This window comes from Eretmochelys imbricata, chromosome 8 (assembly GCF_965152235.1).
Source record: "Eretmochelys imbricata isolate rEreImb1 chromosome 8, rEreImb1.hap1, whole genome shotgun sequence".
Classification (NCBI taxonomy): domain Eukaryota; kingdom Metazoa; phylum Chordata; order Testudines; family Cheloniidae; genus Eretmochelys; species Eretmochelys imbricata.
The window spans coordinates 103,674,595-103,701,677 of record NC_135579.1 but is presented as its reverse complement, the minus strand read 5'-3'; the positions used below and the strand labels follow the sequence as shown (position 1 = coordinate 103,701,677).

The 27,083-nt window shown below is 52.3% G+C and overlaps 1 protein-coding gene and 1 non-coding gene across 2 annotated transcripts in view; both read right to left on the bottom strand.

Annotated features, from left to right (window-relative positions):
- The window catches only part of PIK3R3 (phosphoinositide-3-kinase regulatory subunit 3), a 353,494-nt gene that overhangs the window by 207,329 nt on the left and 119,082 nt on the right, over positions 1-27,083 (bottom strand). The window contains exon 4 of the mRNA XM_077823539.1: positions 999-1,130. Coding sequence (XP_077679665.1) covers positions 999-1,130 — 132 coding nt within the window. The remainder of the gene's footprint in view (positions 1-998; positions 1,131-27,083) is intronic.
- On the bottom strand, positions 25,431-25,502 carry TRNAA-UGC (transfer RNA alanine (anticodon UGC)). Its single transcript has one exon. It is a non-coding gene; the product is annotated as a tRNA-Ala (tRNA).

Genomic DNA, 27,083 nt, shown 5'->3' with positions numbered 1-27,083 from the left:
ATTATAACCTCTCCAGGGCAGGGACTGTCTACCATGGCTCTCGATGCATGCTCTCTGCCTATGTGCAGTGCCTAGCCCAAGGGGGGCCGATCTCAGATGGGGCCTCCCAACTCTACTGCTGAGGATGGATTACATCGGGACAATTTACTGGGACGGAAACCTTGGCAATGCAGCCTGCCCTGCAGCCACGGCACCTCATCTCAGCTCCTTCTCAGCTATCACACGCTAAGCAAGACTGACTTCAATCAGCTGGGTTTATTAGGCTCTTTAGAGGGAGACCTCTAAAGAACTGTGAGATGCCCACAGGGTAGAAGCAAGGGTGATTCAGTGAGGGCATCTTTCCTGATCCATTAGCCCAGTGGGATGGGAGGGGGTGCCGCTGTGCTTGGGACGAGACATTAAGCCTTTATCCCAACCTCTTGGGGTCATTAAAATACATCTCTGTGTTTTTCTCAAGCACAGGAGAGAGAAGGAAACCTGAGAAGGAAATTCTCCCTGAAGAGCATTACCTGGAGACGCATTGCTGCCCTTTCTCCATGGATGGAATCTGCTATACATTTCAGGGAACCGCCAGATCCAAACCCACCCCTAACTCTTCTGGATCAGGGGGGATCCTAAACTAGAGGGACTGACATTAGATGCAGTGGAGGATAGTGGAATTCTCAGGGGAACAACTGATCTCATGAGATTTCCCCCACGCTTGCCTGAAATCCACACGCCGCTAGAGAAGCTAGAGGAAGTCTGACACCGTCTAATCGGATACTGATTCGAGCCCTAGCTCTGGCTTAACCACACACCTGAACTCCAGCCCTTCAACCTAAGCCCAGTCTGGATCCAGATGTGGGCCCCACCACTCACTCCAGATCGAGTTATATTCAGTAGCACCAGCGACTCATCACGAGATGCAGTGATGGCCCGTTTACCAAGCCTTCCCATGATGAAGCTCGAAGAACCCCACCGCCCATAAAGCAGCCAGGCAAAGCAAATGGGGTGATTACCTTGAGCAGTGTAGATTAATTCGCTGTATATTGCTGGGTGGATCACAGGGCACGGGAGATCGTGGAGGTACCACTTCAGTGCCTCAGCCAACGTCTGCCCATCAAACGGGTCCATGTCTACAGCTGCTGCATCTGGAAGGGGAGCGGAGGAAGAACGTCACTCCCATAGGCCAAAGGTACAGACGAGCTGGGGGGAAATGTCTGCCCCAGAGCAAAACCCTTCACTGCCTGGAGGGATCCCACACTGAGGCTGAAACTGATCAATCCTCATGCTTGAGAATAGGTTCTCCTAAGATACGCACGGCAATCACTGGAGACAACAAGGGTACTCACGGCTGGCCTGGGCTAAAGCATCCTATTATATTTTGCTACCCCATCCTACTCCGCCCTGCCAAGGCCTTTTTGGTCTCATCCAGCTGTTGCGGGAAATCCTGACCCACTGTCATCAGTGGCAAAACTCCCATTGGCTTCAATGGGCTTAGCCCTTCTCCCCTTGTGTCTTGCCTGTTTCACCTGAAAGCTCTTTGAGGACGGGATGCTCTCATACGGCATATCTGTACAGTGCCAAGCACAACGGGTGTGGACCCACAACGATGCTCTGAAGGAGAAGGTCAGTTTTCAATATGCTGTAATTCATGGAAAACAATTCAAAGCAAAACAAAACACCATCAATGAAAGCTGATTCTTCCTCCTCAGAGAGAAGCCCATAATCTGCCTAAAAGTAAACACTGGCAATTGGAAGAGACAAGCACATCACAAACCACGGGACAGCCAATTATTTTCCCTATGTCCTCAAACGTGCCCCTTTGAAAAGAAGAGTAGCTGCTGAATTACCACCGGGGTGTTACACGCTGAAATTGAGTTCTGAATTGAACGGCTCAGAGGTTTGGATTGATTTGTGCATTGGGCTTTAATAACAGAGATATCCTCCCAAATCACTTTTCAAATGACACATACAGGAACCACCGAAATGCAGCTGCCTCTGGAGTGGGGCACGGCAGTGTATAAATGCACAAAGTAACACTATAAGGAAGTGAAGGATGCCATATCCAGTAGGAAGCACAGAGGAGGCAGAACGGAATCACCCAAAATGGAATTTGTCTAGGATACTTGTGTCAGTGCTAGGACAAGTCCAGTAGGATTTTTAACAAGCACAAGGGACCTGGAGTGGCCCGCCCAGCAGCACTATGCAGGGACATACTTCACCACCTGTTCTGCGGAAAGAGCAACCAAAAAATAAATCCCTAGAACTCTTGCATCGTGGGTTTTCCTTGGAGGTCTCCCAGCCAAGCTCTGGCCGGGGGAGCTTGCTGGAGGAGGGGGAAATCGGGTTAATCAAAATGTTTTGTTTTGACCAAAAAAAATTAAAAAATCAAATGTTTGGTGTTGATTTGGACTTTTGATGTTTCACCGTATGCGATACAGCACAAAATAAAAAACGGAACCAAGAGTTGTTCCAAACCGAGCCATTGAAATGGTTCATTCGAACCGGCCTGTTTGGACCCTGTCCGAATGCGCCTTTCCCCAGTTTTTATCTGAATTGAAATGTCACTGAAATCGACGCAACGTCTGATGGGTTTCGGGTTTGACCGAGCCGCGGTTTCCAGCAGAAAGCAGGTTTGTTGATTTTCCCCTCTGGTTCTGCCGGCCAGCCCCGGCCCTGCTCAGTTTCAGGGACCACAGTCCAAAGTGCTCCAGGGCCAGGCTTAGCAGCCAGCAGAATGGCTCAGGAAGCCTTCGACCAGGGACTGTAGCAGAGCTTGGTGGCAGGAGAGCGGGGGTGATATCTGTGCAGAGAAGATTCTGCTTCCTGGGCCGTCTCTGGACTACCTTGCAAAGGCAGTGGACGGTGCCAGAGGCTACAGAACTGCTTGGGTCCACTAGCTGAAATCTCTCATCAAAGCGAGCCTCATGCTGCAGGGGCTGCCGGCTGGGGGAGGGCTCCGTCCAGTCCAGCTGGGGACAGACATGTGTCATTCTAGCTCCGTTCAATCACAGCAACGCTCTGCTGCATCTCCCAACAGGTGCCAGAGCCACCCCTAAAAGAGAGCAGCCCGTCCTGCCGACCGGGGCAGCTTCGCTCCCTTCCCAGGCTGGAACTCCTTTGCACAGGTCCCTGGATGGCTGCCAAGCCCCCTCTCCCCCACAGCTTGGGGCTGGCTTTTGTGTCCAGACCTGGGTCACTGTGTCATCCAGCTGCTTAGAAAGATGCAGTTGCTCGTCCCCTCTCCATTGCGCTGCGTGCCAGAGGCCGGGCTGACGGGGCCATCGTGACAGCTGTTTACATGAGTACGGGCCAAGGTGACTGGGAAAGATCAGCAGTGACTGTGAGCCTGGGTGGTATTAATAACTCCTGGTAATTATTAGCACCACAGACTGAGCCCTCTACTAATTTGCTGGGTTAAGTGTCAGCACGGATGCCGCATCCCCGGCATCGGGATGAGCATTTCTGTGTTTTAAGGCCTTTCAGGGAAAATACCCAGCAGACTTTTGGACTGTGCAGTGTTACCAGGGAACATTTACTGCTGATGTGACTCTGTTCAGCCCCGCAGACTGACACACAGGATGCACTTGGCCCATCCCAGTGAGTCTTTGCACCAACGACTCACTTACACCAAACGCTGATTTCATCTCCATTGTGTGTTCTTTGGCCAAGAGCCTCAGTTTCGCCAATGGGGAAACTGAGGCCCAGAGCCGTTAAAGTGACTTGACCCAAGTTCACAGGCCAAGAAAGGAAACACGGGAGTCCTGTCTCCCAGTCCTCTGTTCTAACCACTTAAGCTCACTCATAGACTATCAGGGTTGGAAGGGGCCTCAGGAGGCCATCTAGTCCAACCCCCTGCTCAAAGCAGGACCAAACCCCAATTTTTGCCCCCGATCCCTAAATGGCCCCCTCAAGGATTGAACTCACAACCCTGGGTTTAGCAGGCCAATGCTCAAACCACTGAGCTATCCTCCACTCCCTTTGTCCTGTCCACCTTCCCTGAGTTCCAGCAGAGAAGGACAACTGGAAACACTTGACCATTCTGGATAAAAATCACGGTGCGTTTCTCACTTCGCGCGTGGCGGCATGAGTAAAGGCAGCTCCGGCTGAAACCCTTTGAGGCTGGTGGCTCCACTGTGAATGGAAATGCTCCTGAGTGTCCCAGCAGAAAGCCAGCTGCTGTCCTCCTAGGAGTATGGAGCGCGTGCCGGGCCCTTGACTTTGCCCCAGCGTCCTCGCCAAAGGCCTTTGCTGTATTTGCAGAACAGCTGCCCACGGATATGTGGCATGATGCAGGTCTATGCCATAGCTAAATTGGTTAGAAGTGAAAAAACCCCACCACCCTAGCTGGCCAGGTCTCTAGTGTGGGTGCAGCGCTAGTGGACAAAGACCTTTTGCTGGGATCGCTTATTGTGTCTGGGGAAATGGTATAAGCGATAACGACAAGAGAACTCTTTTCTGGTATACACTGCGTCTCCACTAGTAGGGTTTGCTGGTGTAGCTACACTGGTGTGACTCGACCAGCAAAGCCGTGCGAGTGTAGACAAGGAACTAATCCGGGAATGAGCACCATCCTCTGCACAAGAGTTACCCCTCCGGGACAATCCACACAACGAAGCTTGCCCTGCTCCCAGGATCACAGCAGACAAAGCTCCTGCTGCCCGCCACCGCTGCTCTGCCAACACCCCCACCTCCGGTGTCTGTTTGTGTCCTTCTCCCGCTCCCGTCTCCGCTCCTTTCTCCGGGCTGTCCCCGCCCAGAACGTCCCTGTTAGAGTTCACCCAACCTCCACCCTTCTTCTTCCATGATGCTCACTAGACGTCAACACGCCACCACCAAATTATAACCCAACGGGGCTTCCTGATGCAACCCCAGCTCCTGCACTTCCTAGCTGAGATTGAAGATATTCATGGCAGGGACTGTAACTATTGGGTCATGCTGAGCACAGGGTTGGTGTTGCACTAGTAAAGGACGCCAGTTTTCCCCGGAAGCAGCCTTAACTGGCCTCGACAGCTCTTGGGAGCTACCAGACTCGTGTACAGGCTGGTAAAGGGGCGACTTGTACCTCTGAACCTGCCAAGGCCCCACTATGCGACAAAGACCCACAATGGGGTGGGGGGTGGAAACACAAAAATTGTTCATGCAGGAAACTTAATATGCCACAGGTCTCATTGCTTGGGTGTCAATTTGTCTGTCTAAAACCTGGCCTGACAATAGGGCAGTAAATCCACCGGGGAGAGCGTTAACTCCCACCCGGAGAGCCAGACACAATGCAAACCGGGGATCGCTCTTTCAACAGAGAGCACAGTAGCTGCAGTTATCCCTTTACATCCTTGTTTTCAGCGTTAGGGCCTGACTCTGGTTCACATAGCCTCATACAAATCAGGAGTGACTCTGCTGAGCTTAGTGGAGCTGAGGGGATGTCAAACCAGTGTCAACCGAGCTCTGGGGCTTTGGGCCACAGGGGCACTGGAAGGGAGAGTCAGGGGACCATGGCCCTCCTACTTTTTTACAGCTGTAAGGGGGCGCGACGGGGGCGAGGGGGTGGAGAGGAGTGAGCGGGGGGCCGGGCCTTGGGGGGAAGAGGTGGCGCAAGGATGGGGCTTTGGGGGAAGGGGCGGTACGGGGGCAGGGCCTTGGGGGGAAGGGGCTGTGCAGGGGATGGGGTCACAATTTGGGTGCCAGTGCTCCTCCCCCCCCACTTTTAGGGACCTTCTGCCACTCCTGGCGGGTCATCTTCCTGGATCCCTCTTTAGAGGCTTTCCAGGGGCAGATACAAAGATTAAGGGCAGTTGCGACGGGAGAGGGGCTATCTTCAGATGTGAGCAGGAAAATAAAGAAATGAGCAGAGCTCGAAAGGCTCAGAAGAGGAGTTACGACAAAGACCAAGAAAACCCAGCCTAACCTGAGGTGGAATTATCCATAACCTGGCCCCTAACTAGAGTCAGGAGCTACGCTACGACTCTCTTACCCTGTTGCACTGCGGGAGTCGAACCCACAACTTGGCCTGCGGTTCATTCCCCAAGTGGGGGAACTGAGATCCAGCCCTTCAGGCCGCTCACCAGCTGGGCCTGGGACTTCAGTTCCATTGCAAACACTAGTCCACTGTAGCTGGTGTTTTCCTGGCCCTCAGGATGGCAGGCAGCCGACCCAGCCATCTGCGGCACTAGTCCTCCCACCTTCCCCTCACATAACGGGAAGAAGTGACCCCCACTTTCACTGAGCCTCGACAAACCTTTGGTGTAGGCTCCAGGTCACGTTTTGGTCAGTGGTGCGAGTGCCCCATACTGGCTTCTTCTATAAAGGGCCACTGTGAGGCACTTGAAAGAAAACCCTGGCCGGTCCCTTATTTACAGGAGACAAAAGAGGCCTTCACTTCACACTTGGCTTGTGACCAGATAGAAAACCACACTGAACAATGCCAGAGGCGAAACCTCTAACCCAGCAATTGGAGACACTACCTCATAGTCAGTGCTGACCACAAGCCTGACCATGAACCTCGGAGCGACGCCCCCAGGGGAATGGCAGGTTCAAACCCAGCGGCGAGGTCTGTGAGAAAACAGACTTGTCATGAAGTCAGCCTCGGGCAGCAACCTGCCTTGGCCAAGTGTGACACAGAGTAAGGCGTATGCTGGGTTTGTGCTCCATTCCCAGGAGCAAAAGGCTGGGGCATTGCCCGGTGATTTTCCCTAAGACTGCGACGATTGGAAGAAATGGAAATGTACCAGCTACAATGCCATGGTAATAACCCTTAGTGCTTCTACTGCCATCTTAGTACACAGATCTGCAAACAGAAACTCTGCATGTGTTATTAGTTGAATGCACTGGACGGTGGTAGCTGTTTTGGGGCCCCACCAGTGTCATGTGATGGGTATTTGCACCTCCACTACAGAAAGGATGTGGACAAATTGGAGAGAGTCCAGCAGAGGGCAATGAAAATGATCAGGCATCTGGGGCACATCATTTACGAGGAGAGGCTGAGGGAACGGGGCTTGTTTAGTCTTCAGAAGAGAAGAGTGAGGGGGGATTTGATAGCAGCCTTCAACTACCTGAAGGGGGGATCCAAAGAGGATGGAGCTCGGCTGTTCTCAGTGGTGGCAGATGACTGAAAAAGGAGCAATGGTCTCAAGTTGCAGAGGGGGAGGTCTAGGTTGGATATTAGGAAACACTATTTCACTAGGAGGGTGGTGAAGCACTGGAACGGGTTACCTAGGGAGGTGGTGGAATCTCCATCCTTAGAGGTTTTCAAGGCCTGACTTGGCAAAGCCCTCGCTGGGTTGATTTAGTTGGTGTTGGTCCTGCTTTGAGCTGGGGGTTGGACTAGATACCTCCTGAGATCTCTTCCAACCCTAATCTTCTCTGATTCTTCCTTTGGCAATGCATTTTGCTTTTTTATTATAAATTATAATATTGTTACAAGCTGTGAGAACCTTGTTATGGGTTGAATTAAAATCACATTGAGATTGATAGGTGTGAATTTGCCCTTTAATTATCATAACTGTAAGCATAAGCCCCCATCTAAAACAAAAGGTGTATGTGAACCCATCCAGGAGCTTTTGGCTGAGTATTGTTCTGGGTAGGGAGGGTGTGTGTGTGTGTGTGTGTGTGACAGAGAGAGAGAGAGAGACAGAAACTGGGAACAGATAAGAACAGAGAGATGGAGAGGCAAGGAAGCCAAGCAGCAGCTGTAAACCCAGTGTGACCTTAGAAAAAGCCAGGGAGCATTTTTAGGTCTAATGTTGGCTAAAAAATTATGGGGGATGTTAGCTCGGAAACTGCTCCTTTTGTTCTTGGGTCCTTCTGTGTTCAGAGGTGTAGAGTTTTGTTCCTTTCTTGTAAATAAGGCTGCATCCAAGAAAATCCCAGCCACCATCAGTTTCTGTTTCCAGCTGGAACATCCCCAGGGCCCTGAACTCTGACTAGCTGCTCAGGTCGAAAAGGAGAAACCTTACAATAAAACATTTAAAAAATTGAAACCAAATGTTTTGAAAGATCTGAAATGGCACTTCCCCTCCCCACCCTCAAAATTCACTTCCCCCTTATCCCCCCACATTCACTTCCCCTCCACCCACCACATTCACTTCACGGAAAACTCCTGAAATTTGACACTTGGTTCCATGACAAAAAACAAACGTCAAAATGTTGGAACTTCCCATGAAATGGAAATACTGGTTCCCGCGCTGCTCTCTTTGGGGGTATGAGAAGCATCCCATGTGCCTGCAAATCAGGGGACTGCATGTTCCATACAAGTGGGGTCCCAGGCGCTGAACCCCATCCAAAACCCCAGCCCTGAGCACATCACAACTTGGGGGAACTTTGACTCGGGGCCTTGACCCCAGCTTCCCAAATATCCCCCATTTGTATCACGAAAACCCAGGCGCTGAGCCCCCCTGAAGTTTGAATCTGAACAGTGACACCATGTGGAGACACTGTTAATGGTTCTGTGGGGCTCTACATTCACCCAGAGACGTGGGAGCAGACCTGGCAGATGCAGTTAAGGAGGACCTCTATGGCTTGCCGGAGCCACTGTGGGCATATTTCTCTGCTTCGATATAATGCCATTTGTCATTGTCGGTTTTCATGAGGGGAGACGAGCTAGGCAGAGGTGTTTAAAGACAGAGACTCGACTCTCTGATGAGAGCTCTGAACAAAGGAGCCATTTTTCGCCCATCTTAATAGAGGCTGTCTAGGAAGCCAGAGTTTATTGCGAAGCTTGTTAACTCTCAGCTCCTAGTGCATCTACAAAGGGCAGAGCAGAGGAGAGAAACCTAATGAGCAAGCAAGAGAGACAAGGAAATTGCTGTTTTTTTTTCTCCCTGCCCTTCTTAAGACACTATTGTGGCATCTTTTTGTGTTGAAGCATGAATGCTTCCCAGGGGGCAGCTAAAGATCAAAATTTAAAATATGCTCTGCTTGTATCGCCCCTTTGATCCGAGGATCTCTAAGCACTGTACAAATAATAACTAAGCCCTTCCAGGCTCCTGGCAGACAAGGTATTATTATCCCCATCTTACAGATGCAGCCGGGAGAGATTTAAGTCCTCAGAGTTCTTCTTCCATAGTAAAGAACCTCTCCCCAGTGCGGCCCAGACTACATGGAATGAGTCATCCCGCATGTAACAACACAGACCTGTGCCAGCCATCCGGCTGATGACCAAACGGCCACTCCTCAAAGTCTAAGGGGACATCTCTACTCGAGCCAGAGGTGTAATTTCCATCTCGCACAGACGTCGCTTGCTAACATGCTACAAACAGAAGCAGTGGGATGCGCTACCCGCTCCAAGTACAACCCTACCCAGCACCCCACATGTGTACTCGGGGGGCTAGCTCGTCCTGTTGCCTGCCTCGCCGAGGTGACACTTCAATTTTTAGCATGCTAGCTCAATCGGCACTACTGTGCCTATGTCTAGCCCAGCTGGGAACCACTGCTCCAGCTGCCGTGTAACTGACACTGTGCTGAAAGCAGCTGGGTGGGACCAGTCTCTTTACTAATGTCCCAGGGGTGCCCACGTGAGAGCCGGCACCCTGCGATGCTGGGCGTTTTACAGACACATCTGGTGAGAGGCAGCCCCTCCCCCAAAGAGCTTGCCTGGGACAGCCAAAGGGGAAGCAGAACTTTGGCAAAGTGATTTGCTCAAGGACACCCAGCAGCCAGTGGCAGAGCTAGGAATAGAAGCCAGACCTCCTGACTCCCAGTCCAACTCCCTTCCCACTGCATCACACGACCTCCTCTCGTGCCCATTTAGATTCAAACATTCTCTGCAGAGCCACCGACTCCCGGTTTCTCTAGACTCACTCGCTCTCTTAGCCAGACTCTGGGAAGAGCAAGTCAGGTTATATTCCTGTAAATCCTCTGTATAGTTAAACCCTCTTGTGCGGGGGGATGGGGAGGGCACCTGTAGTGAATGGATCTTTGTCTTTCCATGAGACCGGGACTAGGTAGCAATTATGTCTCCCTCGGCTCTAAGCAGCTATTTTGACCAGGTCTCCTGATGCTGGAATAATGGGTGGCAATTATTTATCCTCCTGCTCTGGGTAGTCATTTTGTGCACAAGCTCTAATTTTCTCAGTTGAACTCACACTCACCATAATTTCTCTACCTCATCTGAACCAAGAGTGGCTAGGGTCTCATTTTACCTGTGATTTGACTAGCAAAACCAAAACAGTCCCTTAATATCCCAGCAGTGGCAAATTGCAACACAGAGGAGGGCTCATGTTTGCATAGATTCACAGATTCCAAGGCCAGCAGGGACCATTGTGATCCGCTAGTCCGACCCCCTGTATAACACAGGCCAGAGAACTGCCCAAAATAACTCCCACAGCGGAGCTTTGAGAAAACCATCCAATCTTCCTTGAAAAATTGTCAGTGATGGAGAATCCCCCACAGCCCTTGGTAAATTGTTCCACTGGTTAATTACCTGCACTGTTTAAAATTTACGCCTTATTTCCAGGCTGATTTTGCATAGCTTGGACTTCCAGCCATTGGATCCTATTATAGCTTTCTCTGCTAGACTGAAGAGCTTGTCATGAAATATTGGTTCCCTACGCAGGTATTTATAAATTGTGACCAAGTCACTCCTTAACGTTCTCTTTGCGAAGCTAACTAGACTCAGCTCCTTGAGTTATCGCGGTAAGGCAGGTTGGTTTTCCAACCCTCTAACCATTCTCATGGTCCTTCTCTGACCCCTCTCCAATTTGCAACATCTTTCCTGAATTGTGGGCACCAGACCTGGACACAGGATTTCAGCAGCGATTGCACCAGGGCCTAGTACAGAAGTGAAGTAACCTCTCTACTGCGATTCCCCTTTTCATGAATCCCAGGATCGCATTAGCCCTTTTGGCCACAGCACTAGGAGCTTGTGATTCGCTGATTATCCACCATGACCCCCAAATCTTTTTCAGAGTCGCAGCTTCCCAGGAGAGAGTCCCCCATTCTGTAAGTATGGCCTACGTTCTTTGTTCCTGGATGTAGCCATTTACCTTTAGCATATTGTTGGCTCGTGCCCAGCTAACAAAGTGGTCCAGATCACTCTGTCAGTGACCTGTCCTCCTCATTATTTACCACTGCCCCAGTTTTTGTGTTGTCTGCAAACTTTATCAGTGACAATTTTATGTTTTCTTCTAGCTCACTGATAAAATGGCTAAGACCAGATCCCTGCGGGACCCCACTAAAAACACACCCACTCCGTGATGAGTCCCAGTTTACAGTTTGAGACCTATCAGTTAGCCAGTTTTTAATCCATTTAATGTGTGCCAGATTAATTTTCTATCATTCTAGTTTTTTAATTTTATATCGTTCTAGTTTTTTAATCAAAATGTTGTGCAGTACCAACTCAAATGCCTTCTAGAAGTCCAAGTATATTACATCAACTCCATTATCAACCAAACTTATTTCATCAAAGAAATATCAAGTTAGCTTGACAGGATTTACTTTACACAAACCCATGTTGATTGGCATGAATGATATTATCCTCCTTTAATCTTTATTGATCAAGTCCCATTTCAGCTGCTCTATTATCTTGCTCAGGGTCACCCCGTTTACCCCTTTTAAATATTGGCACACCATTTGCTTTCTCCCCAGTCTTCTGGAACCCAGTGTTCCAAGACTTATTGAAAATCAACATCAATGGTCCAGCAAGCTCCTCAGCCAGCTCTTTTAAAACTTTTGAATGCAAGTTATCTGCATCTGCTGATTTAAAAAGGTCTAACTTTTTAACTGCTGTTTAACATCCTCCAAAGATACTAGCAGGATGGAAAGAGTGTTATGTCTTTACTCTGTCTATCTTTGATCCCTTCCCCCATAGCATTGTTGGACAGAAGCGGTAATGAACAGGTAGATGTGTGTGAGCCACTGCTCCAGTGCTTGTGATAACTTCGCCCCCTGGTTGCTGGAGGCCTGAAGGGAGGATAATAGTCTTAATATTGCTGCCAGATAGAGGAGATTACCCTTAAATTCAAGTGGGAGAACCCTGAGTTTAGAAGATTAGAGCTGAGCAAATAATTGATTTTTTGGTTTGGTGGCGGAATGGAAAAATCTGAAAATAATTTTGTTTTGAACTAAAACTGATTTTTTCCCCATTTTTTCTTGCTGACACAACCTCCCTTCCCTCCCAAGTAATTCACTTGGGTTGATCTGAAAAGCCATTTTCTCGACAAAATGCCAGTTTGAAACACAATTTCATTTTGAAACGAAACGCTCCGAAAATGTCAAAACGAACCATTTCCGCATTTTCAAAACATTTTAACCTCATTTTTACTCGGCTGAAACTATTTGCAGAATTTGACCCACACTGGCAAATAGTTTCGGTTGCCCCGAAACTTCATTTTCTGGTGCATTTACTATTCGTCCGAAAAAGTGTGCTCGGCTCCAGTCCTTTGACTCCCTGTGCATGTGTACAATCACGGTGTCCGTATGCAGCACGGCCCACTTTACAGGAGCTATTGTTTTGGTTGCAAGTAGGAGTTTAATTCAGCACAAGGGTCAGGTACAGTTTTCTAGGGTTGCAAGATCCCTTCCCATGCTCTGTACCTACAGTTTCATGGCATTTATTTTGGCCACTCAGCCAATGCACTTGACAGTTTAAAGTCTGAATGGAGATAAGGCAATACATGATGGTTCCTTTAAATGAAAATGACCGGCAGCTTGAAGATATGGGTATCTACTTGCTAGATAAATAATTGACTAAAGAAGAGAGAAAACATAATCTTCGGTAAACGTGCACAAGCTCTCTGGTGAGACATTCTTCTACCAACTTCTGAGGTGTCCCATATTTAAGACTGCAGTTGGTTTCAGATTCTTTCTGAACTCATTGTTGGGGTCGTTCCTGTAGGCTCTGTTTCCCACTTGGCAGTAGATGAATACAGATCCATCAGGCAGGCTATTTAATTCACTCTGCACAACTGGTTCAGCAGTGACGCGGTCCGGGCACCAGCTCCTGCCCTGGTTATCCTTGTCCCCGCAGAACAAGGTGAAGACGGGCCGACCGCGGTTCTGCTGGGCCGCCTGCACGAACTCGCTATAGCCCTGCACCGCCTTCTCCGCCCAGCCTATGGCCCCGCTGCATTGCTGGGCGGAAGCACAGTTAGCACAAGATGTGTCTACCCCAAAATGCTCGCAAGTTGGAGGTCATAAAAGACAAGGAACTTTATTTTGCTTCTGTATTTCCCCTCGGCACGCTCCAGCGTGGGGTCCTATGTGACAATGCTGGGAACGACAGAAGCTCTGGGGGAGGGAGTTTGCCTTAGCAGCTGCCTGAATGAAATGGAACAGGTAAGTTGGCTAGCGAATGCCCACAGATTGAAAGGCTGCTCTGTTAAACTGCAGAGTCCCTGCTCTTCACATAGGCCAGGGTCAAGCCACTTTACTGAATCCAGCTCTAGGACTGCCCCACTTCCTCAGCACCAAGGGGACCGTTCAGTAGGACTCCTCCCATCAGCGGAGCAACAGCACTTTCATGAGTGTATCAGGAGACGTCCACACTGCACATTAAGCCTGACTCCGGTCTGAGCCCACAAATCAGTCTGACTCAGGTCAGCAGGGACTCATGGGACCATGCTGGGAGGGGTGGGTCAGAACCCGAGTCCCACTGTGACTCAGGTTCAAGCCCTGTCATTTTGCAGTGTGGACACAACTCAAGCCCCAGACCTGCATCAGAAGGTCTGCATAGTGCAGTACCGACATGTCAGCATGCCTGTAGGACCTAGGCACAGCGACTGTAAACCCAGGTTTCCAGTGCAGTGTGGGCGCTCACTGGTGGTTGGCCCCTCAATCTGAGTACTGGGGTTAGTCGACCACAGGTGTGAGCATCCTCTACTGCAAAGCCCCTCCTGCACTGCTTTGTCCTCACTGCCTCTGCACTTGCCCATGTGTGTGGGGGCATGTCCCATGGCACCTTGGGCTGAGACGTTCTAGGATTCCTACCCAGTCAACTTTGGGAGAACTTGTCTGTCCTTGGGGGGGGATTAGTGGGAAGGCACTGGAGGACTTTCAGCAAGGGAGTGATTTAGCCTATCCTCACAGCAAAGTGGGCAATTTCCTGCCTGAGTTAAAGCAGAGCCAGTGCTCTAACCCCTCAGCTATCCTGGGCTTAGAGCACCTCCAAACCCAGGTCAGAGGTCAGTGTGTACGTGTGGCTGCTACGGGGAGGTGAAGGTTAAAATCCAGGTCAGAGTCAGGTTAACTGTGCAGTGTAGACTGTGACAGGGTCGGGCCAGGCGGCTATAGGAGAATAATAGAAGGCAGATATATTAGCCCCAGGCTAAGTAGGTCCCTTTTCCCTGGGTAAGGTAACAGGGAAGGTTCCAGAACAATCAGGAACCTTCTGGAGACAATTAAGACAGGCTGATTAGAACACCTGCAGCCAATCAAGAAGCTGCTAGAATCAATTAAGGCAGGCTAATCAGGGCACCTGGGTTTTAAAAAGGAGCTCACTTCAGTTTGTGGTGTGCATGTGAGGAGCTGGGAGCAAGAGGCACTAGGAGCTGAGAGTGAGAACGCGGACTGTTGGAGGACTGAGGAGTACAAGCATCATCAGACACCAGGAGGAAGGTCCTATGGTGAGGATAAAGAAGGGGTTGGGAGGAGGCCATGGGGAAGTAGCCCAGGGAGTTGTAGCTGTTGCACAGCTGTTCCAGGAGGCACTCTAGACAGCTGCAATCCACAGGGCCCTGGGCTGGAACCCGGAGTAGAGGGTGGGCCCGGGTTCCCCCCAGATCCTCCCAACTCCTGGTCAGACACAGGAGGAGTTGACCGGGACTGTGGGTTCAGAAAAACGGCCAAGCTGAGGGCTGCGTGAAGCTCCAAGGCGAGCAAATCCGTCAATAAGCGCAAGACCCACCAAGGTAGAGCAGGAACTTTGTCACAAGACATAACCAACCCTAAGAGGACAAATCAGTGGCTTTGGTCTGTAGTTTTGGATGCAGCTGGGACATGGGACCCTCCCCAGCCCTCTCTCAAATACATTGCTACAAACACTTCCCATTACCCCAGCTGGGTAGGTTACCCCGGCTCAATAACACCAGGCCACAAGGTCACACCCAGCCCTTTCTCAGGGTCACATTCCTATCGACTTCAGGGAAAGGATATGGTCACTAGGAGTTAGCCCAAGGGTGGGCAAACCTTTTGGCCCAAGGGCCACATCTGGGTATGGAAATTGTTTGGTGGGCCATGAATGCTCACGAAATTGGGGGTTGGCGTACAGAAGGGGGTGAGAGCTCCAGCTGGGGGTGCGAGCTCTGGGGTCGGGTTGGGGATGAGGGGTTGGGGGTGCAGGAGGGTGCTCCGGGATGGGACCAAGGGGTTCGGAGGGCAGGAGAGGGATTAGAGCTGGGGCAGGGGGTTGGGGCACAGGAGGGGGCCAGAGGTGCAGGCTCCAGAGGGAGCTTACCTCAGGCAGCTCCCAGAACCAGCAGCAAGTCCCCTCTCCGGCTCCTACGCAGAGGCATGGCCAAGTGACTCTATGTGCTGCCCCACTTGGGGTGGGGGCAGTGTGCGGAGCCCCCTGGCTGTCCCTACATGTAGGAGCCGGAGCAGGGACATGCCACTGCTTCTAGCAGTTGCGTGGAGCGGGGCAAGCCCCCGACCCTGCTCCCTGGCGGGAGCTCAAGGGCCAGATTAAAACATCTGGCGGGCCAGACGTGGCCCCCAGGCCGTAACAACACTGTGCTCAGTGCCTAGATACAACAGTGATGGGCACCCTAGAAACACCCCAATCAATTGGCCCACATACAGCCTTTTACGTCTTCTAAGCCATTTACAAACAGCAGCCCCAGATCTCCACAGCCTTCCCTGGGTGCTAAGGCAGCTTTGGCATCCCCATTTCACAGGCAGGGAGAGGAGGAGGAGGATAGATGTAGTGGCCATCTTTAAAAAAGGGAAGAAGGAGGATCCTGGGAACTACAGACCAGTCAGCCTCACCTCAGTCCCTGGAAAAATCATGGAGCAGGTCCTCAAGGAATCAATTCTGAAGCATTTAGAGGAGAGGAAAGTGATCAGGAACAGTCAGCATGGATTCACCAAGGGCAAGTCATGTCTGACTAATCTAATTGCTTTCTATGACGAGATAACTGGCTCTGTGGAGGAGGAGAAAGCAGTGGACGTGTTATTCCTTGACTTTAGCAAAGCTTTTCATAGATTCATAGATACTAAGGTCAGAAGGGACCATTACGATCATCTAGCCTGACCTCCTGCACAATGCAGGCCACAGAATCTCACCCACCCACTCCTGCGAAAAACCTCACCTGAGCTATTGAAGTCATCAAATCGTGGTTTAAAGACTTCAAGGAGCAGAGAATCCTCCAGCAAATGACCTGTGCCCCGTGCTACATGGTCTCCCACAGTATTCTTGCCAGCAAGTTAAAGAAGTATGGGCTGGATGAATGGACTATAAGGTGGATAGAAAGCTGGCTAGATTGTTGGGCTCCACGGGTAGAGATCAATGGCTCCATGTCTAGTTGGCAGCCAGTATTAAGTGGAGTGCCCCAAGGGTCAGTCCTGGGGCCGGTTTTGTTCAATATCTTCATTAATGATCTGGTGGATGGTGTGGACTGCACCCTCAGCAAGTTTGCAGGTGACACTAAACTGGGAGGAGTGGTAGATATGCTGGAGGGTAGGGATAGGATACAGAGGGCCCTAGACAAATTAGAGGATTGGGCCAAAAGAAATCTGATGAGGTTCAACAAGGACAAGTGCAGAGTCCTGCACTTAGGACGGAGAATCCAATGCACCGCTACAGACTAGGGACCGAATGGCTCGGCAGCAGTTCTGCAGAAAAGGACCTATGGGTTACAGTGGACGAGAAGCTGGATATGAGTCAACAGTGTGCCCTTGTTGCCAAGAAGGCCAATGGCATTTTGGGATGTATAAGTAGGGGCATTGCTAGCAGATCGAGGGACGTGATCGTTCCCCTCTATTCGACATTGGTGAGGCCTCATCTGGAGTACTGTGTCCAGTTTTGGGCTCCACACTACCAGAAGGATGTGAAAAAATTGGAAAACGTCCAGCAGAGGGCACCAAAAATGATTAGGGGACTGTAACACATGACTTATGAGGAGAGGCTGAGGGAACTGGGATTGTTTAGTCTGCGGAAGAGAAGAATGAGGGGGGATTTGATAGCTGCTTTCAACTACCTGAAAGGGGGTTCCAAAGAGGATGGATCTCGACTGTTCTCAGTGGTGGCAGATGACAAAACGAGGAGTAATGGTCTCAAGTTGCAGTGGGGGAGGTTTAGGTTGGATATTAGGAAAAACTTTTTCACTAGGAGGGTGGTGAAGCACTGGAATGCGTTACCTGGGGAGGTGGTGGAATCTCCTTCCTTAGAGGTTTTTAAGGTCAGGCTTGACAAAGCCCTGGCTGGGATGATTTAGTTGGGGATTGGTCCTGCTTTGAGCAGGGGGTTGGACTAGATGACCTCCTGAGGTCCCTTCCAACGCTGATATTCAATGATTCTATGATTCTATGAGAGTGAGGAAGCTCAGAGCCTGATGTTATGCTCTGACGTGAGGAGACTGAGTTGGGCCTGGGCGTTCTGGTTGCTCAGGGACTGGGAGACTCGGGCATCCAATGCCACAGAGCAAGGCGGCGCAAGAGATGGCATGGGAATTCTGTACCCTGCTGGCTTCCAGTCCCGGGCTAAGGCAACTAGGCCACGCCTGCCAGGCCGTTGTCCCATTCCCACAGCACACGTGGGCTAGGGGACGTGTGTGTCTGGTACGATGTGGTCCATAAAGAAACCCCAAAGGTCGGCCCAGTCTGGAAACTCCCTCACGAGGAGCTTCTCAAAGCCCAGCTGGGCTTCGAAGGGGTTAAAAGCCACCAGTTCAATGCCCTTCTGTGGGCTCCGAAGCTCCAGCCTCCACCAGGCCTCCCACAAGCTGCGCACTGAGCGTATCCCAGAGACTTTTCCCACAAAGGCTTCACATGTGGAGCTGGTGCAGCTCACGTGTCCTCAGGCTGGATCCCACGTGCTTCCCGCATGGCTTGCAGAGCCACGTGTGGGGGAGGAGGCGGTTTGAAGGGCAGCTCTCCTACCTGTACGCACTTTAGCTGAAGTTGACGGTTAGCATTTTAGCGCCTTACAAGCACGCTGTCCTGAGACACCTCCCAGTCTCAATGCATCTGTCTTTGCAGCCCCACTGTGAGGCAGGGCAGAGCTGTTATCCCCATTCTACAGAGGGGAAACCAAGGCACAGAGTAGGAATGACCCCTCCCCCCACTTTCTGGAGTCCCAGTCTAGTGTTTCAGCCTGCTGTGATCTGTACAACACTTGCAGTCTCGGTACACTCCCCGTGACCTAATGGGGCATTGCAGCAGCTCTGCCTCAGTTTCCCTATTGGTCATATTTGACCTATTAATGCCGTAGTGGTGGCTTGACCTCCCCCCCCACCCCGTCAAGTCTCCTTAAACTGTTTAACCCTTCCCAGGGTAACAGAGTCAATAGAGATCCTTCAGCAAAACAAAATGCAGAACCAAATGATTCCTCCACCCAGCTGAGCTCCTGGTCCTCGGTCGGCCCTCTCCTCTCCAGCCAGCCTCTCCTGGCTGGGGTCTGTCTCCCTGGTTTCTCAGGGGCTCCTGCAGGAGCTTTCCTGCTTTCTGCCGCCCCTTCCGCTCTCCACTGCTCAGCTCTCTTTCTTTCAGGTCCTATAGCCTGTCCAGGGGTTAACGGAACAGAGCTGACTGGCCAAAAACCTCATGTCCCCGGAAAGGGGCAGGGCCTCCCTATTACGCAGTCCTTTAGCTCTAAGCCCTTAGAGCAAGGGGACGGTGACTCTCTCTCCCTAGAGAAAGGGCAGCTGTGTGACTGATTTGGTGCAACATCTGACATGGATCTGAGGAGGAGAACTCTGCAGGGTCAGCCATCCGTCCCCACTGCCCACCGGCTCCGGAGGGACGATATTACCCATCCACCAGCTCTCTCTCTCTCTCTGCTTATTCTCCCACAGAAGTGGGGCGTTTTCCCAGGCAAACAGGTCACGTTTGGTAACCAAGGCCCACTGGTCCGTAGCTTACAAAGAGTGACTGAAGGGGCTTCATAACTGGTTCGTCGATTGTTAACGAGTCCAGCAGGCCAACTGGTTGCTCAGAACCATGCGTTATAAAAGCATCGATAGCAGCTGCCACTGAGCTGCTTACATACTACTCCCGTCTGAAACACACTGATAACGACGAGTCATCCTTGATTAACTCTTTATAAGCCACTAATAAACGGCATCTGACCGTGAAGCGGGACCATAGCGAGTCTGCGGAGTAACCGGCCCTGACTTTCCGCTCTCTCTTCTCCCCCTACCCCACCCTGTCGTCTTTTTGGAAAAGGAGTCCTTTATTTTTATTAGAAATTCCCGGTAATTGCTAAACTATATGTAACATGGATTTAAGCCTCAGTTCAGCCATGCATTTAAGCCCTTGCTTGGTCAAGCACATGCTTAAAACAACTTCAGTGGGATTTCAGAAACTGCTTCAAGATAAGCAGGTGCTTACGTGCTTTGCTGAACTGGGGGCTGAGCACTGGTGAAAGGGGAGTATGCAGCGCTGAAGCTTTCCTCTCCCCGGAACGGGGGCAGCGTAAGCTCCCCTGCCCTGAACTGCCTCTTCCTGAAACTGGTGCGAACTCGGCCTTTCGGCTGCTAGGGCAGCCCGGGGATGCCGCTGCTTCGTCCCAACCACGGAGGGGCGTGTTGAGCTGCGCTGTGTGGCCACCTGTCCATGCGGAAATGGAGTGAGACCACCCACTCGATTCACACAGGCCACCCAGTCACTGTTAGACAGTCAGGCTTTTCATTCGTTCCTAGGATCCCTCGACGCCCACCCGTTCCCACGAGGGAAATCGGGGGCGACGGGTTTCAGCAGCTCTTGCTGAGCCTGGACACTGCAGAGTCCGGAGAGCTGGGTGGCCGGCCAGACGGGCGCCAACGAAACAATCCAGCCAGACCGACTGCAGGGACAGTCTCCTCCAGCAAGGCTGGGATCTACCTCCCAGCTCTCGCTTTCAGCTGGAAGGGCGTTGCAACCGCTGGACAAAGGGGCAGCCGGACAATAGCCGCATTTATACCATGCTGGCATGCAGCTCTCGCAGCATCGTTCAGCCGGTAGTGGTGGGCTGAGCCGGCCATGCCCAGGGCTGGATCCCACCAGTGTAGGAATGGGCGGGTCAGATTTCCACCAGCCTTGATTTTCCCAGGGATCTGGATCCACTTGGATCTGAAACTCAGAAAACAGCTCTAGTTTGGAACACCCGGAGGGCTTTCAATCTGGAGTGCCAGTTTGGGCCGTCTCTCACAGGTATAGGCTCTGACGTAGTAGGACAGGCTAGATCCTCTCTCTGCACTCATTACAGAGCGTAATTTCATTGTTCACATAGATACTGACAAAAAGGTGTAATAATTTTGCTTGCTGAGTTCATGGAGGCGTGTGCACTGTGTATTTTTCATGGAGACTCGAATCCAGTTCCTGACTCTGCCACAGACTCCACGTGTGACCTTGGGCAAGTCATGTCCTTGCTCTGTGCCTCAGTTTCCCCTCCTGCCCTGTGTCTGTCTTGCCTATTTAGAATGTAAGCTCTTTGAGCCAGTGACTATCCCTTCTATGGGTCTGTATGGCCCCTAGCAGAATGGGGGCCCTGATCTCAGCTGGGACCTTTAGGTTCTACTATAATAAAAATATTAATTTCGAAAGGCTCAGTTCAGAGACTGGGTGAAAGATTGGGGCATCCCCATCTTGCCAGTACATTTTTCAAACACAAGAGCTATACAGCAGCAACGAGAGCTTGTGGCCAGATGAGCAGAAGGAGCTAGAATGACATGTGTTTTCACTTACGTGACGGCAGTGACTATCCGTCAGTGCTGAGCCTTTTGCTCAGAAATGATCGTTGAAATACCTTGCATATTAGGAGCGTGACTTGGCCTGATTCCTCTGGATGCATTGGCGAGTAACTGCCACACATCACAGCAGAGATCTCATTAAAAGGATGTCATCGAGTCAATTGTATCCAGGTCTGAGGAAGCTTGTAGGCAAGTTCTGTCACCCGAAGGATGGATCAGCCTTCTTTAATGCCCAAAGCCATAACTGCTGGCACAGAGGAGATGGAAGAGATCTTTGCTGTCACCCGCAAGTCCTGGCCAAATCCCAAACCAAGGAATGACATTTGGCTTCCCTCAATTGCCCCTCCTCTTTCACATGGAGACTGTCGTTTTCTTTGCCACTTCCTGTCCTAAACCTGCTGCTTTGTGTTATTAAAGAAGCGGCTACGTTCTACTCCACATGCAGCTGCTTTTCGGTGGGGAAGGAAAAGCACCAGAGAAATGTGAAATAATTGGCCCAGCTCCTGTTGAAGAGAGTTGCAGAACTCCCCTGGATTTCAGTGCCACAGCCTCCATGCTGCAGTGGGTGGGGAAGGGGTGGAGGGGTTCACATCCTGCAGAGGGAGGGGGAGAGGTTGGGGAAAGAGGGTCCTTTGTCTTCTCATTGAGACACAAGCATTTCTCGCAAATGACCCAGTGGCTCAAGCCCTACGCTGGACACCTGGGTTCTATTCTGGCTCTGATGGGTGACCTTGGGCACCCCACTTTAACCTCTCTGCGCCTCACTTTCCCCATCCATAAAAAGTGAAATAATGACACTGTCCCTCCTTTGAAATCTACAGCTTATGGGCTCGATTCAGCACTCTCCGGCACCCTGTGCAGCCATTCACACCAGTGCTAAATGCCACCATTATGGTTTGAGAGCAGTTTTGCACCCTGGTGTGACTGGACAAGGAGTACTGTGGAGTGCTGAGTATTACTCTAACCTGCAGCCGGGAGAGCTGCAGAACCTCAAGGCAAACAGCCTTCCACTGGCTGCACGTTGCTGGAAATGTTTATATTCCACTCCGGCAGAATACACAGGGTTAGCTCCATTGAGGGGAATTAGCCACTGGAACAATTGACCGAGGGTCAATTCTCCATTGCTGGCCATTTTGAACTCCAGATTGGATGTTTTTTTAAAAGGCCAGCTCTAGCTCAAGCTGGAATTCTTTGGGGAAGTGATCTGGCCTGGGTGATCACCGTAGTCACTTCTGGCCTGGAATCTACAAATCCATGAACCCTCGGCTGGTGGAAACTGGCCCCACTCCCTTGACTTCACTGGCGTGACAATGCTAGATGCCATGGGCAGCGGGTAGCATAGGCAAGGGAAGGCTGTGCCTCTCCGAACAGCCTGGCATAGCCCCGCCCACGCTTCGCCCCCAGTCCTCCTGCCTGCTTCCAGTCCCCTTCCTGCTGTTCTGGGGCCGACAGGTCGGGGCAGGCAGGCTGGGACTGGTGCGCACAAGGCCCAGGGCTGGGGGCTCTGGGACTGCGGTGCCCAACCGGAACTCCAGGGCTGGGGGCGCTCCGGCCCTGCCACCCGCTTGCCCAGCGCTGGGGCTGGAGACATTCCCCGGCCAGTGGCCGCAGTGTCTGTGTGTGCTCTGGACTCCAGTGGAGGGAGGGGGGCAGAAGGGCGGGGGGGGCGCCTCGGGCAGGGCGAGGGGCCGGGGACTAGCCTCCCCCAGCGGCGCGTTCCCCTGCCGCCCATGCTTGATGCTCTGTGAAGATCTGGACCGCTGAGTTGATTGGTAATGTAGCCCGTGGGTGGAACACGGTATGTGGAAGTGGGCTGAGAAAACTAGAAAACGCAGGAGAAGGAGCTGGGGAATTTCTTTATAAATCCTTGAAACTTGGTGTCAACCTGGTTCACTCCAAAGTCAAGTCATTTGCTCTTTAGCAGCATTTTGAGCCAGGGGTCATTCCTCTCCAGCAGGGATGGAGGAGTCTCCAGAGAGGGGGGATGACTTCACTAGAGGCACAGAAATCACGCCCGCCCCTCCGCTCAGGGTTCTAACAAGCTGCGGGGCTGCTGGGATTCCCCTTCTGCTGGGGAAATGCAGCTCATCCCAAGCCGGCGAATGCCTGCAGACAGCAGTGCTGACCCAGATAACAGTCCGCAAGCGGACGGCTCCAGGACTGGCAGGGTGAGAGATGGGGAAGATGTGCTGAGCGCACCGGTCTATTTTGGACGGTTGCAAGGAGCATGTGGGCACACTCAGTCTCTCCTGTGGAATACCCAGGGTGGAAGGCACGCAGGGCAGAGAAGTGGGGGTGCACATTCTTCTGGCTCTAAACCTTCCCCCTACCCCAAGCCTCCTGGCGATGATTTTAGCGGGGGTGTCTAACGCATCCTGGCTTTAATGAGACTAACAGAGATAGAGAAAAACAGTAGCAATCTGCTTCTGAACTCGGAAATCCAACACTGATTGGTTCTGGCCTGGGGCTATTAGCCCCAGGGACCCTCCCTCATCTAATTGGCTCATTTGCATAATTTTGCATACAGCCTTCGGGGAAGGATTTCAAAGGGAAGGTTTGCCTGGTTCTTGGATTCCTCCCCCCCCGGCCCTGTAAATTTCATTTGAAAGTAAGATTATTATTTTTTTGAATGTTTGTCTTAATGGGATTTCACCCCCTCCAACAAGAGGAAGAGGGTTTAAAAATAATCATAAATAAAAGTCGCAATGGGCCTGGCAGAGAGCCAAGGGCAGGAAGTCGGAGCTGGGTCTGGCAGGACTAAAGATATTTATACTCCAGTCCAACAAGGAGCAAGTGTCTAACCTGAAGGAGGCAAATGCTTCCATTGAACTCCCCGCTGGGACTATCCCCAAGCTTAAAATTAGGTGTGTGCTTATTCACAGAGTCACAGATATTCAGGCCAGAAGGAAGCGTTAGACGATCTGGTCTGATCTCCTGTCTAACGCAGGCTGGAGAAATTCACCCAGTTACCCCGGTGTTCACCCACTGAGTTGTGTTTGATGACAGCACGTCTTCTGGAAAGGCAATCAAAGCCTGGTCTACTCTGAAAACGTCGGTTGACCTAACTACGTCACTGCTCACACCCCCTGGTGCAGCCGCTGCTAGGTCGATGGAAGAGTTCTCACAAGGGGGTGGATTTACTACAGGGACGGAAAACCCCCTTCCTGCGCCACAGTGCCCCAGTGGAGCGCTTGCAGTGTAAACAGGCCCCGAGCCCGGATTTGAAGACATCAAGAGGTGGAGAATCCGCCACTTTCCCGGGGCAGGGGGCTGTCCCCATGGTTAAACACCCGCTCTGTTCAAAACTGGTGCCTTCTTTCTAATGGGAATGTGGCTGGCTTCAGCTCCCAGATGATGGGTCTTGTTGGGCCCGTCTCTGCTAGATTAGATCAGTGCCCAGAATTTTCTCCCTGAGTAGGTAGAAATGCCCTGTCATCAAGTCCCCTCTCCACCTTCTTTCTGAGAAGCTAAACAGATGGAGTTAAGTCTCCCACTGTGGGGCATTTTCTCCAGCCCTCAAATGGTTTTTGTGTTGCTTTTCTGTGTCGTCCCCAGTGTTGCAACATAGCTTTTAAAGTGCAGACACCAGACCTGGTACTGGGGTTCCTGAACAAGGGGGGGACCAGGGGGCCATGACCCCACCACTCTTTTCCTGCCCTAAAGGCAAGCGAGGGGGTGGAGAGGGGGCGGAGAGGAGCGAGTGGTGAGCGGGGCCTCTGGGGAAGAGGCACAGTGGGGGTGGGAAAAGGCCGAATGAGGGCGGGGCCTTGGAGGAAGAGGCTGAGTGGGGGAGGGGCCACATGGGGAGGGGCGGAGCATAGGTGGGCCCCAGAAGGGAGGGACGGATCAGGGGGATCAGGGACACGGTCCACGGGCCAGTGCCCCCCCCACTTTTAGGAAGCATCCAGAGCTCCTGTCTGGTACCTGGCTGGCTCAGGGCCTCACTGCCCTGGGTGTGCAGCATGAGGAGACCAGCTTGCGGCTCACTTCACTCATGAGGGGACGATGCCATGGCGGGGAGCAGCTAGGCTCCTTTCCCTGCAGTTTTGCCTGTTGCCTTAGAGTCTGTAGCTGTTGAGAGGGCCAATCGTGGCTCCTTCTCAACCACTGGACTTTCTCCCTCCAGGTCTTTGAGACCCGTCTCCTTTTATTGCCCAGCCCTGGGCTGGGATCAGAGCAGCTATGGGCCAGCAAGCTGGGCCCTAGCCTGCCGTGCACAGGATCATCCGCTCCAAGCTTCCAGTGGAAGTGTGATTGATGGGGATGATGGGACAGGCAGCTGGGCTCTCAGATCCTGGGCAGGGCTAGCAGCAAGGGCAGTTAGCAAGATACTGTTATCACAGTCACTTTCCTACAGGCCTGATCCAAACCCACTGGAATCAGGCTCCCGTTGACTTCACCGGGTTTCAGACTGGGCCCTATATTCCTGCTCCTGCACACTTAGAATCATAGAATCTCAGGGTTGGAAGGGACCTCAGGAGGTCATCTAGTCCAACCCCCTGCTCAAAGCAGGACCAATCCCCAATTTTTGCCCCAGATCCCTAAATGTCCCTTTCAAGGATTGAACTCACAGCCCCGGGTTTAGCAGGCCAATGCTCAAACCACTGAGCTATCCCTCCCCTCAAAAGAACTTGGAGATACTGGGGATTGAACTCAGGGCCTCATGCATGCAAAGCATGTGCTCTGCCACAGAGCTACATCCCCACTTGGGATGACTCACATGAGTAACAGATGCTGGGTCCGGCCCTGTCGCTGCACTATAAGCACCAGCCTGACCTCCCTCCTGCCCTTTCCTCTCTCGAAGGGTGAGTCCGGCTGTGGGAAGAGAGTGTGCGACTTTCCCAGCGGGGCGAGCTGTGCTTTGGGGTCAAGGGCGGATCATCCTGTGGGGAGAAGGTTTGCCACCAGCTGGGCAACAGCCAGGCCTCTGGGTGCACAGCTCTAGCCAGAGCTGTCTGAGTTCCTGTCTCCGCTCTCCGGGCGCAGGGTAAACCGCACGGCTGGAAATTCTGCAGGGCAGACAGGCAGCAGCCGTGTTCACTGCAAACTCTCCTAGCACGCTGGCTCCTAGCATCCGCCGTGGCTGCTGGAACCCCAAGGCAGACACGCTGATTTAGGACCCCTAGCGAGGTTTAGGAGGGGGCTGCATGAGAAATTGTGTTGTGAGAAATTCAGCCGGATGCCAAGCTGAGTTGGGAGGGCCAGGGGGGAAAGCTGGGTGCCTTCAGAGCCCACCCGATTCCGGCGCTGTACGGAAGCAGAGCTGGCCTCTGACCTACCCAAGGGACGCTCTCGGCTAGGCCCAGCTGCATCCACACACCCAAGAGGCTGTCGCAGCAGTCAGGAATGGGGAATGCACCCCATTTCCTCCTGCCACCTGTCCAACACCCCTCCGCATTACGGACTGAAGTAAATAGGATGAAATTTAATAAGGACAAATGCTGAGGACACAGACGGGGGATGGGAGAGACACCCATAACACCTAACAGCCTGGCGCCAAGGGCACTGATGGGGGACGAGAGAGGGCTGGGTTCAAGTCCCGGCTCCAAACCAGGCAGAGTTGGGACTGAACCTGGTTCGCTGTGATGGGCTGGAAACTAGCGAAACGGGGAGTCAGGAAGAACTCTGGGCCTGGGAACCCCCCACCCCACCACCGCAACCCTCCTGGGCACACTCCCGTTGGAGGACCGCAGGACCTACCAGCGAGGTGTCTCAGCCCAGCCGGGTGACGAGCAGAGGGAGGCAGCCCCGTGCTCACTGCTACAGAGGGGCCACACCAGAAGGGGCATCTCCCGCAGGAGGACGGCTGCGCAGGGCAGGGACTCCCGGCGTCGGGTTGCAAGGGACCAGGACGCCCCGCGAGGAGGGGCGGAGTGGTCGGAAGGGACCCAGGGGAGGGTGGTAGCCGCAGGGCAGGTAGCAAACGCTGCCCGTCCAGCGCACAATGGGGACCCTGGTTCAGAACCTGCTGCAGAGAGAAAGCCCGGGTTCCCCTACTCTAACCACTAGGTCAGGCTGCCGACACAGATGCTAATGATGAGTGGGGGTTGGGTGCCCCACGTCCACAGTGAGTGCCCTCCCCACCGGGCTGATGGCTACAACGGGGCTCTCTCTCCTTCTCCTTTTGATCAGACATTCCATCCCGGACCTGAGACGTTTTCCTGGGAACTGACCCTTTCCCACAGCAAGGGTCGGTTTCAACGGAAAACTCTCAACCAGCGGCCGGCAGGACCTCGGGGACAGGTGTCCCCTGAAAGACGGTACCTCCAGCTGGAGCACTGCCCC